Raw genomic sequence first — 25654 nt, 5'->3', positions numbered from 1 at the left:
CCCCCCGATGGAACCAGCATTCACAAATTTGGCGTCGAATAGGAATGACATGTCACATTATGCCATGATTGTGGAGCAAATTGAGGCTTGATTGCTTGCTGTAAATTGTTTTCTATGCTTATTGTTTATCTCTATAGTCCTAAACAGGGGAGAGGGTTCAGCAGAGGCAGCGTTTACTCCAAAGTACTGAGATGGATTTGTAGGTGAAAAACTAAATGATTGAAAACAGTGAGTAGAACCATTACTGATGCAACATCTTGTTGGGTGAATTTCTGACCATCAGTCTCTCGTAGCATTCTGTTGGACCTGTGATCCATCCTTTGCTTCTGTTCATTCAGGTTTTCAGACATTTTTCTGAAATGTTGATGTTTCTGGGACAACTTCACCTGCTTCTAAAGTCAGTGGAGAGGAACAGAAAAAGTCATCAGGTTAGGACTCCAAACACTTACCAGCTCATAACACACAAAAATCAATTATTTTTCATTTACATTAAAATGAACCGTCTGTTATTTCTGTAAAGTTTTTTTTTTTCATTTTCTCGATATTGTAAATGTTCTTGACTCCTTTGAGGTTTTACTGTCGTGTGTTGTCCCTGAGCATGTATGTATCAGATTAATCCTGTTATTAATTTTTAGCACTCCTTTAAATTACCACTAAAGTCATCCATCATGCTTGTCTGCCTATAAGTTACCCCTAAGGTTGTGCATCCAGCCTGTTAGTTTATTTGGAGAAGTGGTTCTGAAAAGAAACAAGAAACACATGTTCATGCTGTGTGGCAATATTACTTTTAGCAGAAGTGCCTATGAAAACAAGTTGTAGATGTAAAAGCAAGCAGGAGACCTGCAGCCGATGAGAAATGCAGCGAGGGTTCAGACGTCACGCGGAGAAGCTGCGTGCAGGAAGAGAGGCTTTGAAATCATGAAGTAGCTTCCTGTAGATATCTGGTCCTGTGCCGCCTAATTGTGCCTACCCACATCCTCTGCTTTCTTATTATAGATTTATTTAATAAGCGATTGCTCTTTGTTCAGATGTGTTCTATTATTATTATTATTATTGAGCATTTCTTCGCTATCTTGTCCTGCTTAGATTATATTTCTGGAAGCTCTGCGTTGATCTTTTGTAGCCGTTTCCTCTTTTGAAACTATGATCCCGGTAATCAAGACCAGAATCTCATCCAGGTTTTCTAGTTCAAACATCGGGTGGCAGATACGGCGAGGAGGGATTTCTGTATCAGGAACCAACTGATGCATGTTTAGGGGACAGTTTACTGGTTTCTAAAGGAAAACGTGCTTTCATTCTTTCGATTCATGTCGTCTTTGAGCAATTTAACCCCGAGAAACTGAAAAATGTTAACATGAAACAAAAACCAGCTGAGCATCGTTGTACATGAACACAGGTCTTTTAGGAGACTGACTCACGCCTCGCTTTCATCTTTAAATATCTGCGAGATGCTGGATCTGCTTCAGTCCTGATGATGTCTTTTGAACCAGTTAGCTTTTTGCCCTTTCTTTTGAATCCAGATAGTCGTTCTCATCTGCTGGATGTTTTGTTCTGAGCCCTCGGCTAATTTGGTGCTACTAGTAAAGATTTTGCCGTCAGTTTGGGCCGTTCAAAGGTTTTGCTGGAATTTGAGGTTTTGCATCGATTTGTTTACTTTGGGATGGATTGTGTTTGGTTTTAGTCAACAAAACATTTGTGACTCATGAAACATCCAGACTACCCAAAGACAGCATGTAAGTAAACAAGTTTACGAAAAGGTCACAATTCCTGACATGAGATGCTTAATGCTGGTTGATGGCACCCTCCAGTTATTGGCACTCCATGCAAAAATGTGTTAAAAAAAATAAACTGAGACTAATTTTTATGGCAGGAAAATTCTACAACTAAAAATGTAATTCAGGTAAATTTATCTGTGGAGGAGAAAAATCTAATGGGTTTTCTACAAATTCACTGGTGTTCACTAATTAGTCTTGAGACACATGGACCGTCTTTAAAAAAAAAAAAAAGTCTGAAGTATAAAACTTGACAGCCGTGGTTGGAATTTAAAAAAAGCTTCTATTTTGAGTTATTTTTATTAACAATAAATCATGAAAAGCTAGATTTTTCTGAACTTTACAGTGCGACTATCTCCTGCAAGGCAACAACTCTACCAATACACTGCTTTGCTTATTTTGAGAAATTGTAGTTAATATCTAATTAGACATGTTACTTTATGTACAACTACGGTCCAGAGAAGAAATTTTCACTTCTCTGTTCAAATGACACTCAAAAATATTTTCTACATAAATATTTGTGTGAAGTAGCAAAGGTTCAGCTTTTTATCAGCTGAATGTGATGAAATAATTTTCTCTGGATGGAAGCGCTTAGTGCCGTTTGCCCAACAGGAGACAAATGATCAGTGAGCTCAGACTATTTTGTGTGAAGGAGAGATGAAGGAGCTCAGCTGAGGAATCCAGTTTGCCGTTTCCAGATAAATACAAATCGGCAGCTGCTCAAGCCTTTGTTCGTGTTTACAATACACAGATAATCCTGTTGGGTCTCCATTCACCTCTGCCGGGTTTATGTACTATTATGACCAGCTCGCTGTACGTAATCCTGTTTATTGTACATCTAAATTACCGAAATGAGCTGCTGTACTTGCCTTTGTTAGCTACACCAGCTGTTACTGTAGCTTTCTCCTGAGCCGGTTTCTAATCTGACCTGGAGATCGGGCCAGAATTTTCAATTGGATAATAACTAGTGTTTCACCTTCATCACCACTGCTCCTCCTCTCCAGCAGGACTGCAGTGCTTTGCATGTTTATTACGGAGATGCTGCTCGAGGCTTCAGCTCAGGAGAGCAGCGGCTCTGTCTGAACAGTTTCTATGGGATGATGAAGCAGTCTTTAGTGTCTGCGTGGGGCTGTCAGGAAGCGTTTCCTGTTGAGGATCGCTTGTCTTTACGTTCCTGGTTAGAAGCAGGTGAGAACGGCTCCAGCTTGTTGTCCTGAAGTAGCGTTCTTGGGTTTCAGCTCGCCCTCTTGAAGCTAAGGTCGGAATGAATGTCGATGAAAGCAAGTCTGGCATCTTTATAAGCGAAGCTTCCTCCTGAGCGTCTGGAGAGACTTGCACTCTTCTTGCCCTTTTGTTCTCTCATTTTCAGCTCCGCTGTGCTCCAAAAGACGCCGGCTCTGCTTGCGGAGCAGCTCAGTACGGAGAAATTGTCATATTGAGTAAAATTCATGTCACTGCGAAAACAACCAAAGGCGAACAATGATAATTTAATCACTTGCAGCTAGATACAAACTGAAGAGTGATAGTGTGAGCAGGGGTGAGGACGACATTCACAAGGTTGGTTGTTGATGGGTTATGGAGTCAGACGGAGATGCAATGTTGTTGGATCAGAACAGTAACGACTTTAACTTTTGTTCCAAAATTGTAAATACTTGAAGTACTCCCAAAACTCTGAGCTAAATCCTGGTTTGATTGTTAATCTACAATTTGGAGAAGTAGCAGCCAGAAGGTGCCAATTAAGTGCTCATCAGTGTGAGCAGCTCTGTAAAGACTGGAGTGATTGGAGGCTTGCTGGTCGTCGTCAAGATGGCGGGACATCAGCAATGCTGCCAGTTACAAACAGGTCTGTTGTGGTAACAAATTTTGCAGGCTGATTGTCCCAGAAAGTTTTGTGAAAAATATATATATATTTTTAAACACTTTTCAAGTACTATAATAGTAATGGAAAAAAAGTATTACAAGTTTGCCCTCTCAAAACTTTAAATTTCTAAAGGACATGTAACACAGGAACTGGTTTAGGGATGTTTTAAATATCAAAAATAAATAAAACAACATATAAAATGGATACTTTGCAGCATAGAATAGAAAACACTGTGCACCATCTGTAGAGCATGATGGAGGAGGAACGATGGTTTGAGCAACGTGCAGTAATTGACTAAAGTATTTTGAGAAATGACTCGACAGGATAATGATCCCAACTAGAACAAATCTACAGAAGATTGGCTGAAAATAAAAAAAATAAAGCAGTGGTTTTCCAGACCCACTGCTCTAAATGTTGAAATTGATCCAACATGCAGCCTACAAGTCAGCTGATGATGTGGCAGCAGGGAAGCATGCAGGGTTGTACTGAAAACAAACCAAAACTGAATGAGGTGAAATGTAATCATTTATTGCTGCTGGTTGCAGATTTATCTAAACCTGAAACATGACTGAAGCTTCAAATACAAGTGGACAAAACGAAGCTATGCATTTTTTTTAAAAATTTAATTCACACAACAAATAAGAATAGTTAATGTAACGACTAAAATAAGCCATGAATGAAAAGGAGTGTAAACGTGTATCTTTCCCCTTTGGCGATGGGACGAATCCTCTGTCTGGTGACCTCCGAACATTTCTGCTCTCATGTTGTCCGTCTAAAACGTGCAGAATCCTCTACAGGCTCGGTTCTGGTCTGCAGGTGAACCAAAATCAACCAGTACCTCTGGGGCCATTTACTGTTAACAACTTGTAAAGACCTGAAACAAAAGCTGCAAGCAAATGTAATCATTATATAGTAATTTATTAATTTTGGCGGATGTTTTTTTTTTTCTTTTTTTTTTCTGAAGGGCAATGTACAGCTTTTACCAGAGCCATAGTACAATACTTTATAATTATACAACATTTACATGTGCATTTGGGTTTTATACATCAAACGACAGGTGAGCCGTGAAAAGAGGAACACGGAGTGAACGTGGTTCAACACAGGCACAGGAGACGAAGCAAAATAACTGATCAGCCGATAGAAAACTTTAAATACAGAGTGTGGCAACAGCTCATGGACCGACCAAATACCATCAAAGCAAAGGCTTCAAAAAAAAATACTCAATAACCAATCAGAACAGACTCGTTAACGATGGGAGCAAAAAACCGTGTTTTCACACATTTATATTCCACAACAGCCATCCTAGGATAGAAAAAAGGGATAAAATATACAAATTAGAGATGGAAATCAAAGTACAAGATCAATCCAACAATAACAATGGTTTCCATATGTAGAGGGAAAAGAAATATTTAACAGAGTAAACGGTCTTTAGATGTGCCTTCAATCTTTTAGATTCACCTTAAACAACAAACGGATCGATTGTAACCTGAGTTACATTTTTTTGGGATTGTTTTTGCTCTGTACTGATAAAAATATATGAAAGCAGATTTAAAAAAAAAAAGTTGGCTTTGAAGAGGCGTTCAATAATTTATACTGCCACTTCCAAATAATAAATAAATGAATTTATAAATAAACAAGCAGGCAAGCAAAACATCTACACTTTTTTTTTTTTAAATCCTTTCCCCCAGTATAAATTTGTCTGGTAATCCAGTGTCTGACTTTTGAAAAATAGTCAAAGTTCTGTACCGCGCCATGGTTCTGGTTCTGTAGTGGAGTGGTAGCAGTGGGCCACCAGCACTCGAGTCAATCAAGCCGTCTGGTAAAATAAAATCATTTTCCTCCCTCAAGTCCTTCCAGCCACAAACACACAGGAAGTCAAACTTTCTTTCTCGGTTTACTCAACGATGAAAAAATACATTTTTGAGACTTAAAATTCTTTTACTCTGTATTTTCTTCTCTGTCCACCTCTCAAAGCTTTTTTTATGTGCTTCAGGTCTCCAGGGGGGCTGGGGTGGGGCGTGTCCTGTAAAAGACCCATTTCAGAGAGAGGTTCTGCCTCAACATGAAGAACCAAAACTAAGAGACTTTCTGGGCTAAAGCACGGTGGCGTTATGGCCCTCCATCCTGGGCAGCCTTGTGTCCTGCACTGTCCCCATGGTAACGAGCAGCGGCCGGTTGTCCTCTGACATACCCGCACGGCCCAGGGTCATCGGAGCGGGCATGGATGGCCCTCTCTGGTGGGCTGCTGAGCCCATGGAGGTGCCTTGCTGGGGGAGACGGGGGTTGGCGTCCAGCGGCAGGCCCGGATCCTGGTAGCCGTACCCAATGTTCCCACAGGGGAACCGCCTAAGTCGGTACAAGGGAACTGGGGGCAAGGCCGTTGAATCTAAGAGCAGAGGTGACTGGGCAGCAGGAGGAGGCGGGGGAGGCAGCAGTGGCCTGCAGAGACCCTGCTGCTGCTGCTGGTGGTGCAGCAGCTGCAGCTGGTGTTGCTGCTGGAGCTGATGCTGAAACTGCTTGTGCTGGTGCTGGAGACCTAGCGAGCCCGCCACTTCAGCCACTGTCCGGCCCACGTGCTCCTGCCCCTCGCCGGGCACCCTGCCGGCGCTGCCCCCCGGTCCTCCCACCCCTCCCTGCCGCTGCTGCTGCTGCTTCCTCTGCTGCTGCAGGAACCACGAGCCGTACGTGGGATTCCACAGACTGGTGTTTTTCCCGCCGTGGCCGTCCTTCTCCTGCGGGTGACCCTGGGTAAAAGCCAGGTTTATGTGTCCTCCCTCCGAGCTCGGCTGGGCTGCGGGGTGAGGTCCCTTGGCAGTGAGTGTGGACGGGGCAGCAGAGGTGACCGTGTTGGTCACAGAGGTCTGCATGTGAGGCTGGTGAATGCATGGCTGGGACGGAGCCGGCGTCGGTGCTTTGGCCTCCGCTGCTGCGCTGGTTAGGACCACATGCTCCCCTCTCCTGTCCTCTGTGGGATAGGACGGGGGCAGCTGCGAAGCCTCCCCATCAGGCACCTGGGCATTCAGCAGAACTGCCGGCACTGCGGGGTCCTCTGGGTGCACAGGTACTTGTTCCTCCTCCTCAGGAACGGGCCCATACTCGACAGGCAGAGCCATGGTCACCACATCCGGGTCCTGAAACGAGGTTTACATCACATAAAAACCCTGTTTCGTTTGTTTATTAATCATGTTTTCGTGTTCGCTACATGAGGGTACGAGACTTTGAGTGCAGCTGTGCTTCATTATTATTCATCAGACTCTCAGATGAATAAAGAAACTCTGGCAGAAAACACTGGCACATGTTCCTAAATCTGCGGTAATGGACTGAATCATTCAGCTATTTTTGGTTGAGGACCCATATTTACCTTCAAGTGTCTTTGTAACACTGACTGACATCCTGCTGCCAAAAGTATTCACTTGTCTGCATTCAAACACCCACAACTGACGGCACACACTATTCCGGGAAACCTTAAGAGTGCTTGTTTTTTCTGGGAATTTTTTCAGAAGCACATTTCTGAGGTCAAACACCGATGTTGGACTCGAAGGCCTGGTCCAAGTCTTCATTTAATTTAGCCCAAAGATGTTTGGTTGTTTGAGGTCAGGATGACATTTAAGCTATTGTGTCCACTGACCCTGCTGTGCTATTCCACATGTCCTTCGTTTTTGTTGCTTCTTACAGTAACTGTGGACTGCAATATTTAGTATTAATTACATTTCTAGACTTTGCACTGATTGCCTGCTTGACTTGGAGCTGAGTTTTCCACACCTGTAGTCGTAGTGATGGAGAAACGTGATGATTGTTGAGATGTCAAGTGAGTGCGTCTCTGTTAAACGTTTTGGTGGTCTCCCATCTGGAACTATAACTCTGTAGGCTAGAGTTGTTTTTGCATCTTTAAAACATTAGACTCAAGTTGACTGAAAATAACATTTTCAGTACATCTGAACAGATGAAAGAATCATCAGAAATGTACTAATTACACAAATTAAACTTCTACTACTATTTATAGCTGATAACAGAGTTTGGTTTACCTGTAAGCAGTAGTCGAGTCTCTCCAGAATGGTAGAGAAGTTGGGTCGATCTTCAGGCTGGTGCTGCCAGCTCTGGGTCATAATGCGGTACCTAAAAGACGGCAGAAATTAGTTAATGTCCTTATTAAAGTGCACAGCATCGTGAATAACAATCTGGTGGCCTCTGTTAAAAAGGTTATGGTGTCTTTGTGGGTTTTATTCAGAAGAATGGACGTATTATCATAAGGAACTGTAAAGAAGCAATGAAACTACATGCTTACACTGGCCCAGGACAGTTTTTAGGCGGGTCCATCCTCCCTCCATTGGTAACAAACTCCAACACTTCCTGGTTGCTGCGACTCGGATAAGGCATGTACCCCAGAGAGAAGATCTCCCACAGCAGCACACCAAATGACCTGTGATGAGAAAAAAAAACATTTAGACTTAAACGACGAATGTCGTCAAACCTGAGAACAGAGGATGGAAAATGGAGCATAAGATGACGGCAAGCTTAGGATTCTCACCACGTGTCTGTCTTGGACGTGAAGATGCCCTCCATGAAGGCTTCAGGTGGCATCCATTTCACCGGTAACATGGCGCGCCCGCCCTTTCTGTAGTAACTCGCCCTACGCAAATAAACAGAGTTTGAAAAGGACGATCAGCTGCAGCTGAAAACCACAAAGCTTCCCAATGGCTTTTCTGTGTGGGGTCTGGTTGCTTTGTCAATCCAGGCTCATGGCAAGTTAAACAATTAAAACTAAAAAACTTAACACATCTGAAATGGGGTGCAACACATTTTTAGATCTCAGCAAGATGGATACAAGAAGGTGTCCAGAGGATCCTGGGATGTTGAAGTTTAGGAATTATTGGACGATTTTCTTTTAAGACTTGAAAAGAAGATACTAGAGGCCACATTTTTTTCCTGATTTGAACTTTGCTGAACTATCTGATTGAATATCGAGAATATGAATGAGATGGAAGCCTTTAGTCTAGAGATGTTTGTCAAGATTCACTAGGAGCAGCAGGTCAGAACAGTATAAAAGTACTAAAGACGCTTGTCATGAAGGGGTTGAACAGGTTCAACATTTAAAGTAATTTAGTGGCTTTCTGTGTTGAATTTGGAGATTACACTGGTAACATTAGTTGTGTTGAGCTATTTAAATTGTCCTTGATTGAAACAGCCTCTACATTTTTCCATAAACCTAATTTGCAGATTGGGTTGGTGTTGGGAACTCTAAAAGAATGTCCAATTAGGAAAGAAAGGGAGGCTATCACTCACTGAGCTGTTTCTAATTCCTGGCACGGGTAAAGAAAGGATCTCATCTGTGTTATATCTGATTTCTGATGCTCATCAAGGTCTCTGCCTGCTTTATTGCGCAGAGCGAGGACAGATGTGAGGGGCTGCCACTCCGCGTCCATGAAGAAAAAGAAGCATCTGAGGATTTATGATCTGTGGTGTCGCAGCTGCCTTCGTTTGGCATCTTCTGCTTCTGCAGAGCAGTAAATCAATTTGGCATTTAACTTAGTCATAAAATGTCAATTTTCTCCCCAAACACTGCTTCATAAACAAAGAAAGCACTTAATGATAAATAATACAGGGGGTGCTAGGCGGTTGTCAGCCGCAGGCCATCATATTTTGGAACTTGGTAAAGGAGCCGCAGCTGCTTTTCTGATTTGTGCCACAGCTGACCAGAACGGATCTCTTATTACAGCAAACAACCCAACTGGTTCTTTTTGGATGGATACATAGATGGATAACGCAGCAGAAGCTTGGATAAATGCGGCTCATCTGAGAAGCTAACATCATGGACATGAAGTTCCACTTCACGCGGTTTATTTGAGCCGCTCTATTTCCAGCTTAGACGGATCAAACACCGTTCTCAACTAGAACTGAAAGACCGAGTTTGGATTTTTATTTATTTAAATATACAGGCTCAAATAAATTCATGCCCACTGATGGGTAAAGGAACCTTTGAAGCAGCTCAATCAGACACTCTTTGGAGACATCAACAAACTTCTGACCTCTCCTCTCGACAGAATCTGAGATTCATTTAAATCCGGTGGATTTCCTGGTCTGGATCCGGTCGTGTTTTTGCCAAACTTCAACGATCTGGTCCCAAATGAGCCTAACCAATGACATAGTGTGGTATTTCTTGACTGAAACCTGCAGGACAATTCTCCCATATACACTTCCAGACTCAATTTGGAAAAACACAAAACTTCTGCAGCAGATAAAGTATAAACATTGCTGAAAATTGTTACTTAATTGAAATTTAAATCAACTCCAAATCCTCTAAATATCCAGCCAGCATTCTGCCAGATGTTTGACTATGTCTCCAAAATGTGACGCAGGTGCAGCCAAGCTAAAAGCAACACCGGACCAAATATTAGTGCAAGTTTGTACATAATTGAACCTGACTTTAAATATTTGAAAGTCCACAAATTCTGACTTTTTTAAAATCTTGCTTGAAGGTTGTTCCTTTTTTCAAATTATGCTTTTAATCTGACAAACCAGCCTAATTGGAATAAATACTCTAATTTATTGGCAATAACTCTAAGTGATAAACAATACAGGGTTGAAGATTTTGCATTTTGATTATTGGAGATTCAGCTCTGAATGAGGCAAAGAGTCAAAGCTCTGCAGTTTAAGCAAAACACAACACTGGACTTGTTGAAAGAGGCGTTTGTCCAAATACTAAACGCAACATTTGCAGAGGCCTAATAAGACAAGCAATATTCATGCAGTACAGCCAATCTGTAGCTCAGCCTCAGAAGTGAAACAAAAGCAGGTTCATTTGTCCAGAGTTACTGTTGCTCTAGTGTATTAAAATACAAATTCCCCGGATTTCTTGAAATCCAAAGTCGGAATGCTAATTTCCTTTAACTCGGAGCTGCAGCTGTGGGTCTTCAGGGGCTCAGTGAGCAGAAATGAATTCAGATGACATGCAAGCTGCTAATGCAGTTAAAAGGGAAATGCATACTTATACGATTGGCAGTGGAAAATGACCCAGTCGCTGAGGCAGAGAAAACAATCACTAACAGATTCTGTTTGCTTGACAGATTATCTAAATGCTCCTGCAGGGCTCTAATTCACCCGGCGCCTTAATCTTTCACTTAAAGTAAAAGGATCCCAGCAGTGAAGGGAAATGGTTCATGGCAACACGTTTGGACGTACAATTACAGAACGGGATGCTGCCATCATCGTCTCCCCCACCCATTCCTTTGTGCTCCTCTAATCGTCGTGTCCGTCCTTATAAAGAACAGCAGCAAAGCTTCAATGAGACAAAAGCAGCTTTCCCACAGAGCTGCTTCTAGAAGAATACCAAGGTTGCTGCGAAACATCGATCAACACACGCTTTTTGTTCTGCTGCTTATTGCTTTATCTGTTGGAGAGAGCAGGTAAATATTTTGATGAAGACCTTTTTCAGTGAGCAGTGGATTAGGGAGGATTAGGTCATCTCAGGAAACCGAAAGCTTTTCATGCCTGTGTGGTTCTGTTGGTGTAACTCCGAAGATGAATCAGTGTAAAAAGCAACAGCGGAGGTCAGGATGGCCTGACTCTAACACCTGTAGCTGGTGAGCTGGACGTCCAGCCTGCACCTAGATGCACTCCTACAGGCCTGTCAATAATTTGGTCATTTTCTGTGTTTTTGTCATCGGTCTTATGGTTCTGGAGGGATCTGTCCCAGATTGTGTCGACATTCAGCTTACACAGACGGTCTCACTTTCTTCCTAGCATCCTTTTGAACTCTCAAGATTTAGAAACGGAAGTTGCACAGGCCATAGCAACGCAAAAGACGCTGCAATCTTCATCCTGCCTGTTTGGGTTCCTCCCCATCATCAGGCTTCGTCTTATAATCAAACAGCCACGCCCGGCTAAAACCTCACATGGGAGAAGGAACTGTGATCTTATGAAACACAACGACAGAAGAAACAAGGTGTGGGGTTACTTTTCTCTTTAGAACAACTCTGAATCCCAGACATTTTGGGCCTACAACCTTTAGATTTGCTATAAAACTGAAGGTGTGAGAGATCAGCAAAACTGAGTCCAGAACCAAATCCGAGTCTTTCAGTGGGGGCTGTGGATAAGACAATCTGATAGTGTTTTTGCAAAGAAGCGTGGGGAAAAAGTTGGGAAGTGAAGATGTGACATGCTGGTAGATGTCTTCCTGAAAAACAGGGAGCTGGAAAAGAATCGAAAGTTACTTCAGCAAAGTCTTAGTTTAAGTTTAAGAGTGTGCAACTTATAACCACATTACGTTTTTTTTTTTTTTCTGCCTTAAGACTTAAAGACTTTTTGGATGGTTTTTTTTTGTTGAGTTTTAAAAGTTACATAAAAGATTAAATCATCTTGTTGCAGCATTTTAACAAGAGTGCTTTCACTTTTTATATCCACTTTACCTAATTATATATGTTGATCACTCTGTATATCACACACAGCTTGTACATGTTTTCTTCTCTGTTTACTACATAACTACATTTAAAAAAAAAAATGTAAATAGTTACTATTCCTGTTGAGTCCCAACTAGTAAAGCCTGATAATTTAAGAAGAATAAAACGTTTTTTTATTTTGTTTTTATTTTGACTACAGCTGTTCATCTACACCTGTGAGGCTGAGTGAACCTGTGCATGCTGGTACGCCTGCGAGTATAAAAATCTGGCATTTAGCCGAGTCCTCGCCGCTCACTGTGCTTCCTGTCCCCGGCCATCGCCTCAGAAATAGTCGTCCGTGTCTCTTGGCACCACAGCGTGAATTGGCCGAAATAATACAACAGTTAAGTTGCCAGATATGATCAAAACGGGGATCATGAAACCCTGACACCGTGTCACCAGGAAGGGACCAGAACCTGCATCTGACATCCGCAGTTACATCAGGCTGTCCTGGTGCGGCTCCTCAGCAGCTTTCCCTGTCGGATGATTCAGGAGTGCGGCGTTGATGCCGAGAAACGCTGCGACAGATTCCCTCTGCTCTAATTTCTGGGACGATGAAAGGCTTGGCAGCTCTCCCTGCTGGATTCCCGGTTCATCTAAACTTCATCGCATTAAACTGTGTTTGCAGGAATTTTAGAATAACTAAGACATTGTTCAGCTGCAGATGAGCCGACATAGATTAAATGATGAGTCGGTAAAGCAAAGCGATGAATAACACAGCTGAACTCAAACATGTTTTTATTACACAAGGCAGAAAAACTATTAAAAACTTACTCAGACTTTCAAACCATTGATATACCGTTAAATTACACTTATTATAATTTGACAAATTTCAGTCCACAAGTTTCTTGCGAACCACTTTGTGGTAGCAGATATATAATTTTATACCCATCATACTGTGCCAACTAAAAATATTTTAGAGGATCCAATTAAATTAGGATTTTTTTGTGCCAAAAGGTCCAAGGAAAACATTTTTTACTCTAATTAATGAACCAGTGTTGTGTCTAAGCAACCAGGTCTCACACCATCTATTTTTTTTAACTACCCCCTTATTACACGGCAGAATCAGAACTGATTTGTATTTATGTTTTTGAGTTTTAAGGATTAAAAAAAAAACATTACAACTAGGCAAACAAAAAATGTGAAAATGTAATATAGAAATAGTTGAATTTGGAAATGGAAAATATGCAGAAAAGGACAGAAAGAGTCCGTTGTAGATCGGTGGAGAATTTAGCACCATGATGATGCTAAGCATTTAGTTTCAAATGATTTAGTTTAGCTTGAGTTTCTCTAGAAATGTTTGAATCGTATTCTCTGTCTAATGCTTAGTGCAAACTATGGGGAAGTAGCAGGAGCATTGTGTGTATTTAAAGTACCTTGACCCGCCATGCTGCTGAAATGTGCTATACTAATAAAACTGAAACTTGACTGATTGTAGGTGAAAGAAAAAAAAAATGTGGTCACTGAGGAATACATTTTCCAACAAACTTCTAGAAATTTCTAGAATGATTTCATATATTTATAAGAATTTACCACGTAAACCTTAGAGGACTTCTCTTTCACTCTATCTAGGAATACTCTTCTTTTGACAACTGATGTAGATGTCATGTCCAAAGCTCAATTAAAATTTTGATGTGGCCCCTGATGTATTGACAAAAATGAGTTATCCTGAGAGAACAGGCATTATTTCATGTGCTGCAGATTCCAGCGTACCTGTAAATGTCTCGAGCCATCCCAAAGTCTCCGATCTTGGCCACTCGACCCGGCCCTTTGCAGGTTAAAAGGCAGTTCCGAGCTGCAATGTCCCTGAAAGCAAAAAACAAACAAACAAAAAAAAAAGCATTATGAGATCACAGCTCGCACCCACAATGCTGGATGGAGCATTTAAATAAGAGGGGATGCAGAGCGCAGCAAAGTGTCACGCTGAGCATCTGCACAGCTTGACTTATGCCTCATCTCTTCTGTAGTTTAGCAGGGATTTTTTTTGCATGCATTTATATTTATAAGAGTTTGGTGTGCAAAACGCCCACAGTTACTCCCCTTTTGGATCTGAACTTTAGTCTCGCCCTGGGCTTGCCGGCATTTAGCAGCTTCTGGATATAAATGCTGCAGAGTCATGCAGGGAGAGCAGCTTATAGAGGAAATCTCATATTTGCACAGCACAGATTGAATCTTTAAGAAGAATATATGTAGAGCCCCCCCCCACACACACTGCAGTTTACTCCTCAAGGCACCAAACCGTCTGTATGTTTTAAGGAGCGACACTGAGAGCATACAGAGCTGTGGCAAATACGTAACCATGGCGACATGGCGTTACACGCGGCTCAAAGCAGATCATGAGACAGGAAGAGGATGAAGCTGAATAACTCGCAGTGATGGATGCCACAGCAGAAAGAAACACATTGTTTTGATGTTTGGCCTCGACAGGCCTGATTCAGAGAGATAAGAAATGACACAATGAGGATAAAGTTCGAGTTCAGCCTGATTTAAACCGATGCCTTTAAAACCGGGTCTCCCACTTCAGAGTGTCAAACTGCTCAACCTAAGTTGCTCCAAAACTACTTTAAATCTGGGAGTAATTCATCTTGAAACGAGAAGTGACTTTGCTTCTCAGCTCCTCGTTAATAAACTCGGCTTTCAAAACCAATCAGAGAGACTCCTCGTCGGTTTCATCGCGCCGCAGATCTTTGCTATTCAGAAGTAAGCTGCAAACATTCAATTGTGGCGTTTCTCAGGTACATAAAAAGACTCGGAGATCTTTATCAAAAGCCTCTTTCACCACGACTGAATCCATCGGCTTCGGGTTTGAATAAACCCTGAAGGTTTTCCTCGACATTTTATCACAGTTAGCCTTTTCGATTGAGCCGAGAAATATGTTACTTTAAACGAAGAACAAACTGCTGCTGTCCTGCTCAAGGAGAGGGAGACGATGCTGGTGCGAGTGATGCTGGTTGTTTTAAGGTCGCGCTGCTTCTCAATCAAATCTGATTACGCTAATAAACGATCGACAGTTTCATTAAGTCTGTAGTGTGATTAATATTGTTTAGCTGCAAGATGTGTTTACAGAGTCCTGAGAAAAACACCAGAAAACTGTTTCAACATTTTCTGCACGGACGACGACAAACTGAAAAGTCAAAAATAAATCAATTCAAATAACAGAATCACGCTCACTGGAAGGATTACATGCAAGTTTAAGCATGAACTGTTTAAACTTGCTGAAAGTTGAAAGTATGACGTTCGACTGGCTATGCTGGTATTTTAGCAAAACAAGTTGCTAAATTTCACAGCGACATTGACTTTGCTTCCAACATATTTATTGTTTGCATGCAGCAGAAGGGATCGGAATTGATTAAAATCAGCAGGTTAAATCTTTTGAGGCGACTGGCTTCCTTTGTCCAACGGTTAATTTTGCCTCTGCCCTTCCAAACACGCCCACTGACTGCCGGTTTGGTTTATACAGTGGGCCATGTTGCGCGTTCTGCCAGAAAATTGTTAACATGTTTGTCGAAAGCAGACTGCCTCTATGCAGCCTCTTTCGGCGAACACTGTTCAACCTGTGCTTCTCCCGAGGAAATGTCTGTATGCAGCCGAGAGGAATTTCAAGGCAGAAGTGTTTGAATTACTGAGTGCAGTCACTTAAATCGAAGTGATGAACCCATTCGCGTTTTATATATCACCTCTGAAAAGGGCCACAGTGCGAGTGAAGAGCTATATTTAAACCCGAGCGGTCCTTGTATAATGACGGAGGAGAATTCATGGAAATCTGGCGCTTCCAGGCAAGGACGAGTTTTAAAATGCAACAGCTGCCGCCGCAAGCTGAGGTCTGACTGGAAGGCCAGGCAGCCCACAAACCTTATATAAACATTTACAACTGACTTTAATAACAGTAAATTTTAAGTGCACGTAAAATATGTTTTTGTTTTTTTCTCTGCAAATCTCACAATTTGTTGTCATGCCATTTTTTTTTCTTCACCTCTGTTTCTTATTTGAGGTTCATTTCCGCAACGCAAATCTGCCTCCACTCCCACCGCGACACGAAGGCTCTCGCATTAAATAAATAAAGACAACAAATAAAACACTCCATGAGCCATTGGTCATTCACTGGATTTTCAGCTGGAGAAATAATGAAAGAAACATAAAAGGCAGATTAAATTGTTCTCAGACAGCATTAGCCCTCTGAGTTAACTTGTTGAAGCTGCACACAGCTCATGATTCAAGCCTTTAATCCACCTGAAAAACGAGCCCTGTTCATCCAGCGGCCGTTACTCAACCTCAAGTAAACACACCTTCATAAAACTGAAATAAGCCTCAAGGACAGCAGTCGGGGCAATTTTAATACGGGATTGAGGAGAGAAGATTGGGTTGTGCAGAATATTTTAAGAGTCGGCCATTAGACGGATTGATGTAGCTTTACTGTGCCACGCTGGGCCAAACAAGGTTTAATAGGCTCCATTTGTCAGCAGCTAATGCTTAAAAGTCCGCAAGAAGATCCTGTTATACTGCCTCAACACAAACGCAGAACCAGCATTGACCTTTCCTCGTTTTAAATATGCATGAGTGTTTTTTTTTTTTCCTTTTCTTGTGGACATTTTTTAGAGCTTCTTTAACGTGCGTCCTCTCATCCTTCACCAAGCACGGTCACTGCAGATCTGCTCCTCTGACTTGTGGCTCAGAAACAGACCGTAAAAACACAAGCCGGCCGAGCCATCTGGCCGCTCGCTTTCTACACTCACTTACTTGTTCTTTCTGAGATCATATAGGAGGCATGAAGTGTGCAGAGTCCATATGTTAAGAGTTGGATTGATGCAGTTTGTTAGTGTGAGTCGATTTGATGAATGAGGGCAAACTTTCACTGCATTTATAAGCTCTAGTGTTTTTGTTTCTCATCTGTTCGGATACCTGTGTATGAACTGGTTCTCCTCCAGGTAGTGGCAGCCCTTAGCGATGTCTCTGGCCACGTTGAGGAGATCTACCATGGTCAAACTGGACGGCTGGTCCTAAACCACCGGATGAGAGACAGAAAGATGCGTTACTCAGTTTATCTAACAAACACAGCAAATCTAAATACAGAGCAGAGACTTCAGATGGACTTTAAATACAATAAACTTTTGCTCCAAAGTGGAGCTTCGTAGTGTTTTCTCCGAGTTTGGAGTCTCTAAACTCCCACATGGGAGGAAACCTGCAGGAATGCATTCAGAGTCAGGTGTCCCGTCTGAAATATATCGATTCTAACTCCTTTTAGTATTGCAGGATGCAACCTCATCAGCAAGAGAAGCAGCTCTACACCAAGCTCCCCCCATGATTAGGAAGCTCCCCCAGGCAAAGCCACGCCATTTTAAAGACGAACATCCCAAATTCAAAAGTTTGAATTTGGGATGTTTTTCATCAGGACGTGAAAAGGTTTCAATTCCTTCACACAAAAACGAAGCGCAGAAAACCAACAATTATTCCAACTGCTGCCTGAAGCAGTTGGAATAATTGCCTCAGGCAGTATTTTGTTTCAATAAAATACTGATGAAACACTTAGAATGTTTTAGTTCTGCTTTAAAGAGAAATACGATCATTTTATTTGGTTAATTAGTCAGGCTTTCTACTCAGGCAGAGCCAGCAGTCAGCTGCTTCACCTTTTAAACCAAAGGCCTCTTTCTTGAGAGAGTTGTTGATGAAAGTTAAAGCGAAACTTTTCAATCAGCCGTTTTGGTCTAATTTGGCCATTTGAAATTTCCCTGGTCATTTCTGACGTTCTCCCCCCCCCCCGACTTGTACCTCATCGTAGGCTGTCATTCAAACTAATAATTGCTTTTACAAGGAAATAAAAACCAATGTCAACCATCAGTAAACCAACGTTTATTTTTCATTTAGTGTTGGAACTGGTTGTTGTTGAGGTCAAAAATGTAGTTTTTGTGATTTAGATCAACCGTTCCCCGTCATGTGGATACGCACTACACTGCGTGTCGCTCATGTCTTGCCTATATCTAGCCTTGCTTCGTGCCTGCACATGTGCATCCACCCGGTAAGCGCAGGATGTGAATAGAAAGCCTCTTATGTGCGGTTTTATTTCTAAAACTGTTGGCCACCTGTCAAGCACCAAAGTGGAGACACAGTTTGCATCTGGCCGCATTTAGCAGCCGCTCTGTTCGAGTTTAAAGCGTCCCTGGGGAGACTCCAGCAGGTGAGTGAGTGCTGATGGTGCCTGATGAGTTTTACTGCAATTTTAAAGTTAATGTCACTCCTAAAACAAAGGAGTTATTTAAGTAATCGACTGCGTCTCACCAGCCGGGGTCTCGTCTCCCTCAGGAAGGTCTTGAGGTCTCCTCCAGCCATCAGCTCCAGCAGGATGAACCGGGGCATGGCCTGCAGACTCACTCCGATGCAGCGCACAATGTTCTGGTGGTTGAACTTACTGCAGCACAGAGAAGAGGGGGAACAGAACCGTTGCTGTGTGAACAAGACATAAGGAGGGGAACTGTGTGTGTGTGTGTGTGTGTGTTTTTCAGTTACCTGATGATTAGAGACTCCATGAGAAAGTCCAGCTCATCTTGCTCAGAGCAAACCTCAGGAAGTGTCTGGAGTCAATGAAATTATTCTGCGATTAATGCCGATGTGCAGAAATAAATACTGCATTTCATTAATGACGCTTATTCCCCTTATCCAGCATCTGAGCTGCACCCATATTTATAAAAACAAAGTTTGAGCTTTTGAACTGCTGTTTCCCCAGCAGGACTGACCTTTACAGCCACCTGCAGTGGACTCGGTTCACCAGGTATCCCCACAGCCAGACCTTCATACACCTCCCCAAACGCACCGTGACCCAGACCCCTGCAAGGAAACACACAGCCCTGTCATTTGCTGCTTCCATCACTATTTGTGTTTTAAAGCGGGCTACGCCGTCTGACAAATTGAATCCGAGACAATTTTAAACAGGGAAAGTTTACAGGATGACTGTAGGTACATTTTCCCAAAGAAAGATTTCAAACTTCAGTGATTTCTGGCCATTTTGCATGTGCAAATTTGTCCTTTTCATAACCATGCAGACAATGTCATACTGAGAGACACTGCCATATAATAGAGGCACATTATTAGACAGCATAAGTAAAAATGTAAAACATGCTTTTAAAATGTTCACAGACGGGAACAGTCAGGATGACAACCACACGTTAAAGCATCCACGCTGAACGTGTGACGATATTTTAGCAAATGATTATGGAGAAATGAAACAAAAGTGACTCTGGAGGGACGTTTTAGGAAGACTTTTCTCATGTGGCCATAATGTGAAGAAGTGTGCAGCAATCATGCAACAGTAACCTCAATCCAGGATGATCGTCCATCATATGACTCGTTAAATTGGACCAATCAAAGATGACCATCTATTCCTCGGTTAATTTAAATTATATTAGATAATTAGGAGCCCTTTCTACATGAGATAAAACACGAATATGTTGGGAAATTAGGGCCAACATTGCTCAGACTCTTCTCTTTAGTCCAGCAGTTGTAGTTTGCAGTGATTTTCCCACCTGGTGAGGGAAATGTTGCGCCGTGGCACCTCCTTCAGGTCGCTGACTGTCGCCGTCTTACCGCCGAAGCAGTAGTTGGGGTTGTAGTCGGTCATGATGGTGGAGGCTCGCAGCTTGCTGAGCTTGCAGTCCGGACTCTGCAGCTCCAGCTGAATGGACTGCAGCTCCGTGTGTTTGCGCCTGTACACTGGTGATAGAAAAACAAAGCGAAAGAGTTTGATTCCCCCGTCGAGGCGTCCGCAATTTAGAAAACAAACAAAGCCCTGAAACCGATCTTCTTGGAGGAAATTATTGCTCGCGGCTACACGAGACAGGCTGGAATGCTTTTAAAGAGGTTATTTCCCTAAAGGCCGATGTTTGAAGAACGAGGACTGCGACACTGGATTATTTCTGTTTCTGAGTTACTGAACCCTCCATGTCAAGACGATGGAAACGGTCTCAACGTTAAACCCAACATTTACATCCGTTTTTAAAATATTCACGTCATCTTAAACAAACTGCTATTTCCATCATCCGCCTCAAAATAACACAAACGTCAGGCATCTGGACCTCTCACACACCAAAGCAACAAGCCTCGACCCTGCAAACATGTTATTCGTCTGCAGAGCTGTAAGTGCAAATAAATATTTATTTACAAAGTAATGTCTAATCTACAAGCACTGTCAGCTGATGACTAAGCAGCTATCCATCACGAGAACTCGTCTTTCTGCACTGTCCTTGTTTAAATCCAGATTCTCGGCGTGTGGAAGTGGTCGTCTGAGTGTGAGCGGGAGTGGGCCTGGATGACACCATGTCTGCATATGTCTAACTGTCGTTGCCTGAAAGCAGCCAGTCAGATGGCCGTTAGTCCGTCCTGGACGCAGGGATCAGCTTTTGCTTTGACAGAAACTTGCTAAAGGCTGAAAGGGAGGAGGCACCGACAGTGACTTTTATGCAACCAGAACAAAACTGAATTAAATCTGTGTAATTTTCAACGGTGGTATCTGGAAGAGAAGAGGAACCAGTTCAGCGGCTGAACTAGGTCCAGCTCTCGCTCTGTTTCTGCTACCGCAGAAGCAGGGATCTGCATTTTTGACCCAAAATGATCAGAAAAGGGAATCATCAACACATTATCAACACATTTTTTTTATTATTTTGTGGGCAATTTCGACTGTAAAAACATGCGCTTATTTTGTAATGCCAACCAATACGTGCAGTTTCAGAGGCCGAACCAACATGTTTGGTGTGTTTTAAAAAGCCAGCTCAGGCAAACAAAAAAAAAAATTAAAAAAATGGCGTCTTCACCATGGTGGGCATCAATCGGCTCCTGGTCGGCAGTAAGCCTCCTGCGGGAAACTCCGTCATTAACCAAAAACTTCACAGGGAGAAACCGGCGAAGGTCACAGTTCATTTGTGTGCAGCATCACTTTCTAACACACGCAGGGCAAGAGATTTATTACACACTGGAAAGGATTTTATGTGTCTATTTACTCCAGGATGCTATGTTGTCAGATTGGTTAAAGGCACAAAATTGCTGTTTTTGATTGGGTTTATTTTTTTTTATATATATATATATATATATATATATATATATATATATATATATATATATATAATACATTTAAAGAACTACTTGTTTTAAAAGAAAATTCGGCAAGAAGATTCTTCGATTCTTAAAGAGGAATATATATATTGTTTCTCTAAACAAGGGATGATCAAGCATTTACTTGAGGACATGTTTTTAATGAAAAACTAATTGAAATCCAGCACTGGAACTGTTTTATTGAAAGTGCATATAATTTATGAACCAACGTTGCGGTGGTTGGAGTTTAGGAGCTTTTTATGCCTCAATAATTCATAGGTCAGTGTTGAGTACATTACATGAGGGTATGGTCCTATGATAGTGAGGGAAATAATGTCCAGAATACAAATAAAAAAATCTGATCCACTTTGAGGAAGTCTGGAGATCTCTTTAAATGATTAATTGGAAGAGAAGGAAAGAAGAATGATACGGTTAAATAGTTCTGTGCTTACAATAACCTAAGCAAAACTAAATATATAGTATTTATAGTTGTGTATTGAGGCAGAAGTTGTAATTACAACTGCGTTTTCTCAAAAGCCAACATCAAAATCAAACATGGCTGCCGTCTACATAAAAGATTCAGTTATCAAATTCTTTGGAGGGCATTTGTGAGAGTCGCAGGATTATAGGATTTTACAATAGGAGTCTGTGAAAATGTTGTAACACAGCTTTTCATGCAGTGAATACACAAAAAACATTTTGCTTCCTTGACCGGCAACTGAAGTCCAGCCTGACCTTACGATTAGGCAAACAGAGACACCGCAACCGTGGAACATGAGGGCGTTTTGTACGTACTTATCATGACACCAGACACCGCCAGCAGCAGGGCGGCGATGAGCGCCGACGTGCCCACAGACAGACCCAGAGCCAGGTGGGAGAGAGACGGCTGTGGAGGCAGCCGGGTCGCCTCTGAGAAACGACAGGAAACAGCAGCATCACACACTGGTAATCTTCCCCGGAGGAGCATTAACATTCAGCGAGCTACACACATCTCCGGCTTAATTAATGATGTGAAAGCGATGACACAACAGAGCCGAGGAGCAGCGACGGCTGGTGCATGTAAAAATTGTGAGTCGGGGAGGAGGGGGAAGATGGGGGGAGGTGGTCTAATTTATCTTGTCTGAGCAGAAGAACAAATCTGCAAAAGCGAAACAGACCATACTGAGAGCGTGCCCTTTGACGACCTTACATCATTAATGCAAACAGATCTGCAGATCAGGCCACGCTTAGGCCTATTATTGTGATGGTAATATGCCTGGCATTGTGTTTTAAATTATCGAGTGACACTCAGCCATGCTAATTATTTTCCGAATGACATCCATTAATGTATTATTTACCGAGATTACAAATTATATTTGAAGAGGCAATCCCACCTTCACAGGAGTTTGTCTACGTCTGTCGTTCCTAGTTTAACCCAAGAAGAAGAGTCAAAAGTGATACTTAGCTTCTGCTGATGAGGACTGGCTAAAGGTCTCGGCACGAAGTCAGAGAACGAGGGTGAAACCTCGAGTTTTCTTAATCCACATCAAGATAGATGGCTTTTCTGTGACAACACAACCTGACTAACACTTCTACAGTTGGCTTACACTGCTTATTATCATAAATGATTAAAGGTCTATTAAATAAAAAATCCCAAGACAAAGAAATAATAAATCTCAGTGTCCGCCCCCCCCCCAGGCTTCATTACATTCGGAGATAAATTCATTATCTGTTCTCTGAGTCACACTCTGTTAGAGGCACAATCCCGCTAAACTCATTTCTACATTTATTTAGGCGAAAGGATGAGAGATCAGGAGCAATTGTGCGGTAGATTAAGGGTCTGACCCGAGGCGTTGATACAGGACACGCCGTCTGCGGCCAGCACCAGGTCTTCGTCGCAGTAACAGATGATGCCGTCTTGGCTCTCGTGGCATTCGCTGCTTTCACAGTGGCTGCAGTTCTGCACGGGGCTGATGATCACCTCTCCGTCTCCCTCCAATGCTGTTGGTGCGAAAACGCAGAAGGAACAGCAGATCAGACGTGTCTCTAGATGTCTAGACTGAAACACCAGCTCATAACCCGCGTGTGGAGAATGTTAAGCACACTCTGGTTTACCTGCAATCGCCATTCGTAGTCACTTCGGCAAGCCGTTTGGGTCTCAAATATGATATTTGAGGACATATTAGAGTCAACTATGTCCTCGTATGTTTTCGTCCACACTGGAAGACATTGTTGACTCTGTGACTGCAAGGTCATAGGTGGCTTTTGTGCTGGTTTTCTTTGTTGCATTCTGGCTTAGCATTTTTACTTTGGTCTCTATCCAAAATAACACTCATTTCTAAATTATTGATGCTTCACTTTACTGTACATGCAACCCAGCTTTTTAATATTTATATCCATTTACCTGAGCCAACCCTCTTGGCCTCGTGCTATGCTGTTTTCATGTTTTCCATTTCATTTGATGCCTTGTGTCTTTTAAGAAGAAGCTCTTGTTTTTTTATTGTGCTGGTCCCTGAATATTGCCTGGTCTGACTCGGGGTGAATTTACTGGGGCTTCCTCTCCTGGGAGGTTCAGCAAATCTCTTACAAGAGGACAACATGTAGAGACCCTTAGATTGATGATTAGTTAACCAAGTGTATCTGATCAAAGCCCCTTGATTCTACTTTCATTTATACATTTAACAAAAGCAGCAATAGTGCACAAAGAGCCGCTGTAACTTTCCATTTAAACCAGCAAAGACCTCACACTTCTCATGATTCCCACCACTGTAAGCACACTAAGCATTTAAAGTGAATACAAAGAATGGAAAACGCTTTAAATCATATGTAGTTTTGTTTCATTTAAAGAAATCCAATTGAAAAACCTCTTTGAATCCAAACTACAGATATTTTTGACTATATTTTCCCATTTTGACACCTAGTTCAGCTTAGACTTGATTTCTTTCCAGGCCAATTAATATCAATTTGGCATTTTATAATTAAAAAATAAAGAATCTGGGTCAGTAAAATAAACAATAGTTAAAACCCTGATGTAATTTCCTGGAAATGATCCACAAGCTGCCCTGGATGGTTAAACGTTCCTCTCCGTCAGCCTGCTTACAGACTGTTATGTAACACAGATTAAAGTTTAATGTACAAGCAAATAGCAGCAGCTCTGGAGTCCCACTTTTCAGTCAAAAACACAACAGCTCAGACAAGCATGTGTCTTGAATAGGATGTTGTGAAATTCTGGATGACCCGGGAGAAGATGCAGTCAAGAAATAATCCATTATTCAAATGGTGCAGCATCACATTTGTGAAAAAGACAAAAAATAAAAGTAACATAAATCTAAGCAACTCAAAAACCGATTCTGTTCACAGATGACAAGACGAGACTTTTAGTCAGTTTACAAATATTTAAGTTTTCCAGTATTGATACTGTGTGGAAAAAAAATGCCCCAGATTTTCATTGCACGGTTTTAAGGTTTAATCTGTTTTTTTATAATCCTTTTGAAATTGGAGGTTCTTTTGAGATATCGTCTTTCTTTAAGCAGTTCCTACACAACCAAGAACATACTGAAACTACTTCATATGATGCGATATGCAGGGTGGACAATGAGGCGAATTGTTTTTTTTTTATTTCATAGCGCCCAGTTATAAAAACACCTGAGGAGCTAATAGCAAACATTTGTTGAAAATGGTTCATCCATCCATTAATCACTGTAAACAGAGTTCATTAATAATATCATTTCCTGCTCAGTGTGTGTATAGTATTTATCTCAGTGGCCTGCACCGACCCTTATGTTTGAATCAGAAACACAATCTGCTCTGATGGTTATCTGCGACACTTCATTCCCTCTCTGGGATTACAGCTTCCTGCCACAAAGAGTCTCAAACTGATTTCATAACATTTTCTTGTTCTTGACGCGAGGACTTCCGGCGTCTTGATTGTAAACAACATGCAGCAGGGACAAAGCAGTCTCACATGAATTGGCTATGGATTGTCAGTGAAAGCATGCGCTATTTAGTAAGCAAAGGCGATGCAGTCATCTGCAGAATCTATTTTCTCCCATGATTCTCTTATCTACTGAAAGTACAAATACATAAATCTAACCCAGAAACACTGGGGAGGTTTCCAAGGAAGAATACAAATGTCCTGAATGGAGCTGCTCACTGCATACTAATGAGTATATGTGCTCCTGTGTGCTGTGCATCTTTAGACACAGTCAGCTCCTCCATGTTGAGTGAAGAGGATGAAGGTTTTTCTGAAAATATTTGCAGATTCAAGTTCGCTGCTATTCAAAAATATGCTACTTGTCTTGAAGAGAAATTAAATGATGTCGTTACTCAAATTATCTAAGCATCTTTAAATGCAGATGCCAACGACTGTGGGCAGAAAATAACTCCTGTAGTCACCTATGTTACTACGGTATCTGAAGAAGCCTCTGACTGAAGACACTCGGTTGTAAAGCAGTCTGATGAAGAGGATGCTCAGGGTTGTACTGTTGTTTATTTCCTACAGAGACCCTCTTTGCACCATTATCTCCAGTGGT

The 25654-nt window shown here is 42.0% G+C and overlaps 1 protein-coding gene and 1 long non-coding RNA gene across 3 annotated transcripts in view; one reads left to right on the top strand and one right to left on the bottom strand.

Moving 5' to 3' along the window:
- Window positions 1-6: 6 nt before the first annotated feature.
- Window positions 7-13194, top strand: LOC106950197 (uncharacterized). The gene is made up of 3 exons (XR_001425563.1): window positions 7-228; window positions 339-428; window positions 12229-13194. It is a non-coding gene; the product is annotated as an uncharacterized LOC106950197 (long non-coding RNA).
- The window catches only part of alk (ALK receptor tyrosine kinase), a 247612-nt gene continuing 226211 nt past the window's right edge, over window positions 4254-25654 (bottom strand). For both annotated transcript variants that reach the window (XM_015036882.1, XM_015036881.1), the window contains exons 17-28: window positions 22968-23123; window positions 21939-22052; window positions 19583-19769; window positions 18797-18887; window positions 18570-18634; window positions 18342-18471; window positions 16968-17065; window positions 13782-13874; window positions 8162-8263; window positions 7919-8053; window positions 7659-7749; window positions 4254-6764 (exon numbers count right to left, since the gene is read on the bottom strand). In XM_015036882.1, coding sequence (XP_014892368.1) covers window positions 5727-6764; window positions 7659-7749; window positions 7919-8053; window positions 8162-8263; window positions 13782-13874; window positions 16968-17065; window positions 18342-18471; window positions 18570-18634; window positions 18797-18887; window positions 19583-19769; window positions 21939-22052; window positions 22968-23123 — 2300 coding nt within the window. In that variant the 3' untranslated portion in view covers window positions 4254-5726. The remainder of the gene's footprint in view (window positions 6765-7658; window positions 7750-7918; window positions 8054-8161; window positions 8264-13781; window positions 13875-16967; window positions 17066-18341; window positions 18472-18569; window positions 18635-18796; window positions 18888-19582; window positions 19770-21938; window positions 22053-22967; window positions 23124-25654) is intronic.

Source organism: Poecilia latipinna, unplaced genomic scaffold, assembly GCF_001443285.1.
Source record: "Poecilia latipinna isolate Pla-1442-1.1 unplaced genomic scaffold, P_latipinna-1.0 Scaffold384, whole genome shotgun sequence".
In the NCBI taxonomy this organism is placed as follows: domain Eukaryota; kingdom Metazoa; phylum Chordata; class Actinopteri; order Cyprinodontiformes; family Poeciliidae; genus Poecilia; species Poecilia latipinna.
This window is presented reverse-complemented; position numbering and strand designations above follow the sequence as displayed.